The following is an 11059-nucleotide window of genomic DNA, read 5'->3' on the forward strand; positions in this document are numbered from 1 at the left end:
GGTTGAACTTGCAGACACGCTAAGAACTGTACTCTTGGCTATGTCATGTAACTGCAAGGTATTTTTTTATATATAGATATATATATATTTCTTTTTTGATACTACATTCTGTAAAATAGCCCATGTCATGTAAGGATGGTTCTGTGTAATCTTCCTCATAAGAACAAAATAAAACTTTGATATGTACTGAGTTTGTGCCCTGAGGCTTTTATTCCAAGAGAAATGCGGTCAAGGCTGGTTGCTAATCTCTGCCACTCAGGCCTGCGCTCCCAGGGGGATTCTCACACTGTCCCTCACCCCAACGGCTGCTCAGCCGTGGCCCGCACAGCTTCATGGGCTGAGACAGACCCTGACCAGCCGTGAATACAAATTGCAAAAAACAACAGCAGATGAGATCCTGCCCTTCAATTATTTATAGCCTTAGCACTTCACTGAAGACGGGGGCGGTGGCAGAAGGAGAGTGCAGCAACCTGTATGATGAGAAGAGCAATTAAATCTGGGTTCAATTGACATGTGAAAAAAAATAACAGGTATGTGACTTTTGCTTTCAAAGGGGTGAAAAATCAGCCCATCCCCGCTAGCTGTTGGACTGAGAGAGCGCATCTTCACAGCAGAGGCTCTGCAGCAAGCACGGATGGGAGCTGAGGCAGGGACACAGCTCTGCCGGGCATCTCTTCTCTGCATCACAGGCTGTGAAAATCCAGCCTTTGGAGAGAGCTTAAAATCATGGGCAGAGTTTCCTACCATGTGCCTGGATCCAGGGCTGAGAGCTGGGTTATTGATCCCTATTTTCCTGTGGCACAGAACTGAAATAACAGCGTCGGGATCCTCTGGGTTCACAGCAGGGAGGAGGGTGGCGGCACTGGCTCGCTCGCTCACAGGTCTGCTAACATGTCCAGAGACATCAGACAGATGAAGGGGAGGAGAGAGAAAAAGCAAAATCAAGGCATGGTCCCCTGAGCATTAAACCATCATCTGTAGGATCTGAGCCTAGACAGATGCTGGGCAAATTAAAAAATATTGCTCCGTATAATAGATCAGTCAAAAATACAGACTCTCCTCTGCCTCCCGTCGATAGCTCTGCTGGGAAATCCCTGACGCAACCCAGCCCTCACCCCCTGCTCACCCAGCTGCCATGCTGCCGAGCGCCAACCCCTCGTGCCCCACAGCCGCTGCAGCTGGCTGCAGGGAGGACTGGGAACGGGCAGCAGAGGAGAAAAGCAAGAGCAACAACAATGGGCTTTGCATTTGCTGGCATCTCGCGACCTGCCAGAGTGGTGAGAGCTTCTCTCCAGGGAGACAGGCGTGGAGACAGCAATTTATCTGTTTGGCTGCAGTGAAAGGCCAGCTAAACGTCCCTGGGTGACGTTTGCCCATCCCTGGCTACGTTTGAGTGCCAGGCACGAGCTGAGAGTTGGCTGCAGCAGAGACGAACCTCAGATGGACCAGGGGGGACAGCCGGGACCAGCCTGGGACCAACAGGGAGAGAGAGCATCCTTCATCCCTCAGCCGCCTTCCCTGGGATGGGCTCGCTGTCCCCATGCCAGCTGGGGGGCTGGCTACTGCTCACCATCCCTAGGGGCTGAGCTGAGCCGTGGGGGCTTGCTCTGGGCTTCAAAATTACCAAGAGCCACGAAAAGCAGCACTTCGAGGGCAGTTTGCTAAGAAACAAGTGAGAGATGGGCACAACTGCACGTCGGAGAGGGGTATCCTGGAAGGACCCCAAAAATGAGGCCATGGTGAGAAGCCCATGTATACACAGGTGTCTCTGAGTCATGGGGAGGGGATGAAGGGGCTGCACGATGGAGGGGACATGCATGCACAGCACAAGGAGACAGGCAGGCAAGCAGGCAGTGGCCAGGAGGGGACCAGGGAAAAAGCAGCGTATGCATGCAAGACCGTGGGTGGAGGAGCGTGGGGTGTGTGCAGAGGGCATTGCAGAGGAGCAAAGGATAGCTCTGCCCTTGTAAAAGAGCAGAGGGACCCAAGCAAGAAAATAAGGACCCCCACAGGGATGTGGTCTCCACCAGAGTTCGCTTCCCAGGCGGAGGCAAGGGAGTTCCCCCTCAGCAGCTGGGTGGTTGGGGAGGCTGCAGACAGCCAGACGTGATGATTGGGGCTGGGAAAACCTCAGCATGGAAAGAAGAGGACTACGGGCAATGGCAGCAAGAAACTTGGCCATGTCTCTGCTTCATGACATAACGCCAGCGGGGAGAGGGCGGGTTGCTCCCAGCACGGGGAGAGCCGCACAGGAGGGAAGGGAGTTGGTCCAGGCTGCAGGATCAGCCTCCTCCTCCCCAGCAGAGCCACTCAGCCCCGGCCACCCCAAGCAAGGAGAGACCTCCTCCAGAAAGACAGGTCCGTTCAGATGGGAGACCCTTTGGGTCCCAAGCACTCCCTCAGCCACTGTTCCCCTGCCAAAAACACTCAGGACATCACTGATATTCACTCCAGGCAGGATAGATCATGCTGGCTCTCCTTCCTGGGGAAGTCCCTGCTGGTGGCACCGTGCTGGTCCCCAGCTCTGCTGCTGCAGCACCACTGTCCCCGAGGCAGAGCTGGGGACCAGGAGGGGCTTGAGGCCCTGTACTTTGCATCATGTGTGCATTTCCAGTGCTCCAAAACTGGAAAATCAAAGCAAGAGACCAGTTCATCCACAGACCAGGACTGTACCCATGTAGGATGTGGTTTGGGGGGACCATGCTACAGGGAAACAGCTAGGCACAGGGATGGGGGGGAGGGCATCCCCTATCTGGGGAATGCTGGCCCGTCCCAGTGCTGGCGGGTCAATGGTCCCAGTGCTTCCCAGTGCAGTGCTGGAGATCTCGCAGCTCCATCTGCTGGCTCCATGGCCAGGGCTGCAGAGGGAAGGCAGAGGAGGGAAGGCACTGGGGAAGGGGGAGAGTTGATGGGATGAGCAGGACAGAGCACTTAAGAAACAAAATCCACATGGCCCCTGGATCACACAGGATTTTCTTGTTATTTTTTTAACCAATAGCCTGCAGGTTGCATATATGAAAATACAGGTGAATCTTACACCAGCAAAAAAAACAAACCCACAGTGAGCAGTATAAAAGGCCCTGCAGGACAAGCAGGGAGGAGAGCACTTGGGAAGCTGCATAGCCAGGGCTTGATGCTGTGCAAGCTGCACTGGTGATGCTGGTTTGGTTACTGCCTTTCCTTCAGCCCATCTTTCTTCCATTAATTCAGTCATGAAATTTTTTCTACCATTTCCACCTTCAGCATCAAATCATTTGCAAAGTCAGGAGGGGACGAATGGAGCTGCCTCGGCAGCTCTGCAGGTCCGGCCCTCATTGGACTCGTTTGACAGACAGCCCAAAAACCAATTTCAGTACCCAGAGTAGTTTGGGGGTTGTTCACTTCAGCTCTTGCTACTCGTGGTGAGCAGCAGGTCTGCCAGCGTCTGTGTTTCTGCTCTTCAACCACCCAGGCAGTGTATGGACCCCAGAGAAAACAGCAGAGTGAGCCAGGCAGCTCAGTTCGGAAGAGTGTTAGAAACCCCCACCTCACCCCAGCAGCCGGCATCCTAGCGCAGTCAGGTGCCTGGGGCCACTAAAGCAGAGCAAGCCAGGAAGTTGATGGAGTTAATAAAAGTCATTCACCAGCCAGGCACCCCTGGCCAGCCTCTCTGTGAGAGGTATGTAATAAAAATGAAAGCTACAATGAGGATGGCACAGGCACAGCATGGGGTGATATCTCCTGAGTCGCTCCTAAACCCATCCGGGGCCCGGCGGTGGGCTGGCGACTGCACGCTCACTGCTGGCACCCCGCTTCCCCAGGGGATGGCCACGTCTCTGGGCTTCTCCTGCAGCCCCATGGAGCTGGATTTCCCACAGTGTCCCTGGTGTCCCCAGTGTATCCCGTGATGCACTCCCAGATGACAGGCCTTGCAGCACTCACTCTCGTGGGGCTGCAGCCTCCTGCATGCGGGGGTGAACGACATCCTCGCTATAGCACTTCTGCTGGATGCTGGCGACCAAATCCGACAGGATCCGCCTGGCATTCTGCTGGCTGAAAACTGGCTCTGCCCACACCCAGCACTGGTGGCACTGCTGTCTGAAGTTCCTCATCCTCGCCCAGCCACATGCCCCAGTATGGTCCAGGTGGACGTGGAAGAGGATGACAGTTTGGGCTGAGCTCCACAAACGCTCGCAGTGGGAGCACCAGAAGCTGAAAGAGAGGAGAGCCCGAGTGGTGGGATGGAGGCTGCCACAGGGAGAGGAGCACAGAGTTATGGGGCCAGCCACACCATCACCCTGCATCTGTGCTGCTGCAGCAAGCTGGAGGCACCCAATGCCCCCCACCTGCCCCATGGGCACATGTCCTGGGTGGTAGGATGCTGGAGGGGACGGGGAGTGAGCGGATGCCCGTGACACAGGCCATTTGGGCACTCTCCAGTTTCCCCCCAGGCTTACTTCTTACAACCAGGCAGCTGAATTTGGGTGCAACACCCACCACACTGCATCCCCCTCCCTTTCTGGTGATCCTCCAGTGGGGAATCAGGCTCAGTCCCCCACCTCCTGCAAGATGAAGCTGGAGGCTCCCAAAATCCACCTTGCCCTCTGGGTACTGGGGAGGGACTCAAGATGTCACTGCTCAGCCCCGGGTTGTTCCTCACCCGGCCCAGAAATCCTGGATGGCCGCAGATGGAGGGGCTGACCTGCTTCCACCCCCCTCCCAAAATAATCCCCACAGGATTACCCCAGAGGGGCTGAAGCGTTAGTCTTGGTGCCCCAGTGTGAGCTAAACGGCAGCCCTGCTGCACCCTGAACTCTTCCCCTGGCTGACAGCACTGCAGGAGCCCAGTGCCCCAGGGCTCAGGTAGGGTTGCGAGCCATTTTACAGATGGGGAAACTGAGGCACAGCACAGCTGCACAAACTTGCCTAGCGCCGCCTGAGACACGACTGTCTCTAAGGCTGGGCCAGGCATGGGAGATGGGGGAAGGCTCCTGCTACCACATCAGTTTTACAGCTCATGAGAGAGCAGGAGACCCTGCCAGACCCAAGGTTGTGTCCCTTAAACCCCAGGCAAGCAGGCAGAGAGAGATGAGCCGAGGCAGACTGCTTCCCCTGGAGGCAGCAGGGGTGCGCCTTCAAAACAGGGGTCTGGTGCAGTTCGTAGATAAAAGAGGTAATTCCTGCGGCTCTGCCTGTGCAGGCAGCATTTCACCCTGCCCTCTGAACCCATCCCTTGCTGGAGGCTGGGGCTGGCTGCCCCCATCTCTGCGGCCCTCCCCTGGCCAAGCCATGCTTCTCCACCACCTGCGTCCAGCCCCAGGGCAGGGCTTTAGGAGTGAGACTCTGGTCCATCTTCAGGTCCCACTCATCCTCTGGCTTCACCTTATCTATGTGTTCATAAAATATCTCCCTCCAGGTTCCATCCACAGCTGATCCATCTCTCCTAGGGGCTGGGCTTGCTGTCCAGGCTGGACCAAAGTCGTGCCCACAGGACATGCTGTCCCCATGGGTAAGTCCTGCAGGAGCCCAGCAGCTCCCCTGCAGGGAAGGTAAGAGGCTGAGGGGTGTCAGGCTGCAGTGGGACAACAGGTTTCCTCCCAACTTTATGATGCCCACCAGGTCCCCTGAGCCCTGCAGGGCAAAGTAGCAGCAGGCAGGAGTCAGCATCCTCCCCTTGGCCCAGCCCCTGTAGCCCAATAAGTGCAATTTCCCCATGATCGACCCAACAGGGCAGAGACGTGGGACTTGCTGCCGCAGCCTTCTTGTGCTTGCCAACATTGGGCACCCTTTGCCCCCAGCACAGGGTACTCAGCCAGCTGGGAGGGGTTTGTGTTTGCCAGGGTGTTTTTCAGAGCCATAGTCATAGAATCATAGAATCATAGGATGGTTTGGGTTGGAAGGGACCCTAAAGATCGTGTAGTTCCAACCCCCCTGCCATGGGCAAGGACACCTTCCACTACCTCAGGCTGCTCAAAGCCTCATCCAGCCTGGCCTTGAATGCTTCCAGGGATAAGGCATCCACAACTTCTCACGGCAACCTGTTCCAGTGTCTCACCACCCTCACAGTAAAGAATTTCTTCCTAATATCTAACCTAAATCTACCCTCTTTCAGTTTAAAACCGTTACCCCTCGTCCTATCACTACACTCCCTGATAAAGAGTCCCCTCATGAAAGCTCAGCACCCAGGTGTTTCTGGAGGATGACACAATCTCCGGACACCTGGTAACACAAGGGACATCTGCTGGTGCACGGGGCCAGAGCAGATGCTGCTGTACACAGCTCATAGGAGGCAGTGCCAGTGTCCACTGGTACCAGCTCCCATGACTTTTTGCTGCAAACCTCCAGCTCTAGGTGCCCCTCAGCTGCTTTGGGTGCCCAGTTCCATCAAGGCCAAAGGCAGGGAAGAATGGGGATGTGCCTCCCTGGAAGCTGAGCTCAGCTGGTGGTTAAAGGCAGTCCCCAGCTTCCCTCCGAGCTGCTCACAGGTACCTAGAAAAGGCTTTGGAGAAATTAAAAAGCACAAATGCATCCTGGGGCTGAGGTGAAATGGCTTGTTTTATTCTTGCAAGTACACTCGTCCTTTACATGGGGCAGCTGAGGGTCGTCCTCATGCAGAATATGTCCCATAAGAAACCATCAGACCCACCAGGCTCCCTGAGGCTGTGGGACAAGGTGCCTGGCTGAGGCACCCCGATGTGTCCCCGTGCCCCCAGGAGCCAGGGAAGCCTCACTGTGCCACAAGCGAGGGCTGACCTTGGGCACCCAATTTTCCAGGCGCTCCATCAGCCCCCCCCAGCCATCACCCTGGTTCCTCTTTGCAATCCCCCACGTCCACTACTTCTCGGTGAAATAAAGCAGGATGAAGAGGAGCACTGCCAAAACACAGAGTAAAGGGCTGATGATGATGCAGCAGCATTTCCAGGGGAAGTTGCTATTGAAGGACGAGGGTTGGTGGGTTTGGGTTGCATAGGGCCTCATGCCCCGGCGTTTTGGGGTGAGATAGGTCCTGGCCTTGTCTGCATCCACCAAGGGCTCCCAGGCATCCGACACCGGGGCCAGCTGCGACTCACTGCAAACACCGAGCTGGCAGCCCTCGCAGCGGGCACTGTCGTGCGGCCCCGCCACTGGTGCATCCACCACGACTTCCAGGAGGTCGGAGGGCTGGATGGGCATGTGGTAGAAGTACTTGAGGATCTTTAGCACCAGGTTGTGCAGAAGCCTCTCCACAGTCTCCTGGCTGAATTCGGGCTCCGCCAGCTGGGGGTCAGGGCACCGCCTGCACGCCTGGCGAAAGGCTCGCATCCGCACCGTGCCCTGGCCCCGGCGCCGGCTCCGGCACATGTGGAACAGGATGTGCACTTTGGCTGAAGACCACTCATGAAAGCACTGGGAACACTGAAACCTGCCAGGGCACGGAGGAAATCAGCTCATCCCAGGCTCCCTGTGCTGAGCCGGCAGCTTTCCGCGCAGTCAGTAGGGACCAGGGCAGCCAGGGCTGATGGATTAACTTCACTCATGCAAGCTTTACACTGAACTGTCCTCCCCCTAACAGCATGCTGCCAGTCTGGGGAGTTCAACACAGGTGTGAGCTCAGGGCTGGCCCCAGCATTAAAAATTTTAGGAGTCAGGCTGCCTGCTGGGACCACCCTGGTCCCTCTCCTACCCCATCCCAGCCCCACTGCCAGGAGCAGGGGTCCTTGGGGTGGGAAGTATCAGGCTCCAGGTCTATTTGGATCTCCAGCCCCTCACCCATGCTGGCTCATCACAGCTCAGCAGAAAGCCAATGTCAAACCCAGGGCTGGGGAAGTCAAAAAAAAAGAAAAATAGAAGGAAGGTGTGGGTGGGGGCTGCAGGGCAGGTGAGGAGACATCTTGAGGAGCTGAAAGGTGTGTAACCCACAGCTCTTTGTCTTGCACAATCTACGTGGGGGCTGGCAGCCAAGGTCTCTGTTTGCTGCCAGCCGGGCAGGGTGTCTGGTCGATGCCCAGGGTCCTGCCCAGGGTGGAAATGGCTGGGATGGGGCCTCTCACCAGCAATGCAGAGCCACGGCCTCTCTCTGCTCCGGGACCCCACAGCCTGGTGCAGATGCAGGGACTGCTGAGGCATCGCCCCATGTCCCAGTAGACAGCAGCTCTCCCTCTCCTCATCCTCTGGGTGCAAACCCAGAAGATTTGGTTCTAGTGTGGTATAACTACCCCTGCTCGCTGGAGGAGCTCTTTGTATCTTGACACCAACGTGGAGAAACTCTGGCCAAATACCAGCTGCGCTTTGGCCCTGTGGAGCTGCCGCACTCCCCTCTCCTCCAATTACCATGATTTTTTTCCAGTTTGGCAGTAACCCACCAAGCTTGGAACAAAATGGGAAAACCCCTCCCAGCCTCACCCACCTCAAAACCGCCCCTTTCGTGTCAAAAGCTGTCTCCTACAAGCAAACTTTGAGAAAGGGAAAGGTCCGCATGGCAGCCCACTGTCCCCGGTCATGCTTCAACAGGAACCGAGCCGGCAGCCCCCTACCTCCCAAGAGCACGGCGCTGCACAAACTCCTTCCAGCCACGCTTGAGGACGTGCACCTGCAGGGTGTCATCCTCCTGAAGCATCCACGGCTCTGTTAAGTGCACATCTGCAATCTTCGCTGCAAAAATGTCCTGCCAGATCCCCATGGTCCCACCTGGAGCCGGGGAAGAATCAGTGACCAAGCTTGCGGGTCAGGCTTGCGGCTTCTGAGTGCCGATACATGTGTGCAACTGTCTTTTCCCCAAACTTTTCCTCTTTGTATGACGCCTTTGTTCTTGGAGAGGGGAACCTTTGCTCCCGCGTGAGCAGCACCGCCCCGTGCCGATCCCTGTGTCAACAGGCTCTGCTGACACTGCACCAGGTCCTGCCTGGGTGAAATGTCCCCCAAAGCAAGGACAAAGTGGGTTTCCCCAAGCCCCACACATGAACCCCCAACCCTCCTGAAGCCATGCTCTCGTGATGCTGCTGTGTCTGTAGGCAGAGAGGTTGGAAACGAAACCCCCTGCCAGGCTGCCCGTGCCCATCACTATCACGGCAGCGGGGGTGAACCAGCAAAGATCATGCCCAGCGTAGGAATAACAGAAGCAAAACCCACCGAAAATGCAGGACTCAGCAGCTGATAAAGCCCCAGGTAGCCTTATCTATCTCGATAGCTGCCACCAAGCACGGGCTGTTTTTAACAACTTTCAGCCAGCTCAAGCAAAAAAAGGCCTGATGTGAAACCGCAGGGTGGAAAGTCAGGGAGGATGGCACCTCACGTAAAACCGAAAGAGATGAGGTGTGCTCTGAGCTGAGAGCACCCAGGGAAGGTATAAACAGCAGGGCCAGGGCTGTCTGCAGCACTCTGACCCCCAGCTCACCCCTCTCTGGGTGCGCAGGTCCCCCAGGATATCCCATGGAGAGCGATGCAGGACAGGGAGCAGGTCAGATAAGATGCCAAATGACAACTGGTCTTGAGTTAGAGGAAGATCTGCAGCTTGATAAGGCAAGCTCAACTTGCCATGGAAATTGACAGCCGCCCTGCAGAGAAGGACTTGGGGGTACTGGTGGATGAAAAGCTGGACATGAGCCGGCAATGTGCACTCGCAGCCCAGAAAGCCAAACATATCCTGGGCTGCATCAAAAGAAGCATGGCCATCAGGTCGAGCGAAGTGATTCTGACCCTCTACTACGCTCTGGTGAGACCCCATCTGAAGTATTGCGTCCAGCTCTGGAGCCCTCAGCACAGGAAAGACATGGTCCTCTTGGAGCAGGTCCAGAGGAGGGCCACAAACACGATCAGAGGGATGGAACACCTCTCCTATGAAGACAGGCTGAGAGACTTGGGGTTGTTGGGGTTGTTCAGCCTGGAGAAGAGAAGGCTCCAGGGAGACTTTATTGTGGCCTTTCAATACTTAAAGGGGGCTTATAAGAAAGATGGGGACAAACTTTTTAGCAGGGCCTGAAGCGATAGGACAAGGGGTAATGGTTTTAAACTAAAAGAGGGTAGATTTAGACTAGATACAAGGAAGAAATTTTTTACAATGAGGGTGGTGAAACACTGGAACAGGTTGCTCAGAGAGGTGGTAGATGCCCCATCGCTGGAAACATTCAAGGTTAGGTTGGACGGGGCTCTGAGCAACCTGACCTAGTTGAAGATGTCCCTGCTCATTGCAGGGGGTTGGACTAGATGACCTTTAAAGGTCCCTTCCAACCCAAACTATTCTATGATACTATGATTCTATAAAACCATCTCGTCTAGCATGAAGCTCTCAGATGAGACCATCCTGTGCACAGATAGGGCACAAAACTCCTCAGAATGCCTGGCCTTGGAGAAAATGTGCCAAGTGACTGCTGAGGATGAAGCCACCATGAAAAGTTATGGCAGCTCCTTGTGTTGAGTGCCCAGAGCAGCACTCAGGCTCCCAGAAGCAGGGAGGGTTTAATGCAAAGACTGTAGGATATTAAAGCCTGCAGTAGGACAGACCTCTGTTTTAAAAAAGGGCAGAAGGATCTAGGAATCAAGCTTAAAATACTTCACATATTGGCTTCAAACGAAATATGTCCCCATGGCAGCTCTTCTGGCTTGACACCCCAAAAGCCCGGGTGCCCCAAACAGCAGTGACAGTGGCTGGCCCTGCCCTGGAGCTGGCTGGGGGAGTGGGATTGCTGAGGATGTAGGTGACAGCACCTGTGTCCTCACAAGAGTGGCATGGTGGCTGCCAGCAGGTGACATTGGTTGTGAGGTCTTGAGAGGCACCAGCACATCAGACTCATCCTCCAGATCCCAAAAGGGAGGCAGGCAACATAGATAAGTCCCAGTAACCACAGGTTGACAGGGAGCCTCTGATCTTTGCTGCTGGAAGGGAAAAGCCAGCAAGTCATTTGTACCAAGAGCCCTCCAACACCTTCACAACGTGCACTGCCCTGCCTGCGAGAGCAGAGGGAGGTGACGAGGTCCTGGGGCAGAGCCCATCTTCAGCTTCGAGGTTCTTCCCTGCTTTGAGGTCCTTCCACTCTTAATTATGCCTTGATGCTATGATCTGGAGCAGGACTAGAAGGAAGGAAAGGAGGCTTCCTGGAAGCAG

General features: G+C 55.5%; 1 protein-coding gene across 1 annotated transcript; it reads right to left on the minus strand.

Annotated features, from left to right (window-relative positions):
* Positions 1 to 6813: 6813 nt before the first annotated feature.
* Positions 6814 to 8638, minus strand: LOC127020187 (receptor-transporting protein 3-like). The gene is made up of 2 exons (XM_050902658.1): positions 8493 to 8638; positions 6814 to 7381 (listed from the first exon to the last, which is right to left on the minus strand). Exons 1-2 carry the CDS (start codon positions 8636 to 8638, stop codon positions 6814 to 6816), a joined length of 714 nt encoding a protein of 237 aa, XP_050758615.1.
* Between the last annotated feature and the right edge of the window lie 2421 nt (positions 8639 to 11059).

The sequence above is a fragment of the Gymnogyps californianus genome, chromosome 10, assembly GCF_018139145.2.
Source record: "Gymnogyps californianus isolate 813 chromosome 10, ASM1813914v2, whole genome shotgun sequence".
In the NCBI taxonomy this organism is placed as follows: domain Eukaryota; kingdom Metazoa; phylum Chordata; class Aves; order Accipitriformes; family Cathartidae; genus Gymnogyps; species Gymnogyps californianus.

Excerpts from the sequence above, each read along its gene's own strand:
- LOC127020187 (XM_050902658.1), bottom strand. The coding sequence starts at position 8,638 with ATGGGGATCTGGCAGGACATTTTTGCAGCGAAGATTGCAGATGTGCAC. Across the intron at positions 7,382-8,492 it reads CAGCGCCGTGCTCTTGGGAG|GTTTCAGTGTTCCCAGTGCT; the intron begins GTAGGGGGCTGC and ends GTGCCCTGGCAG.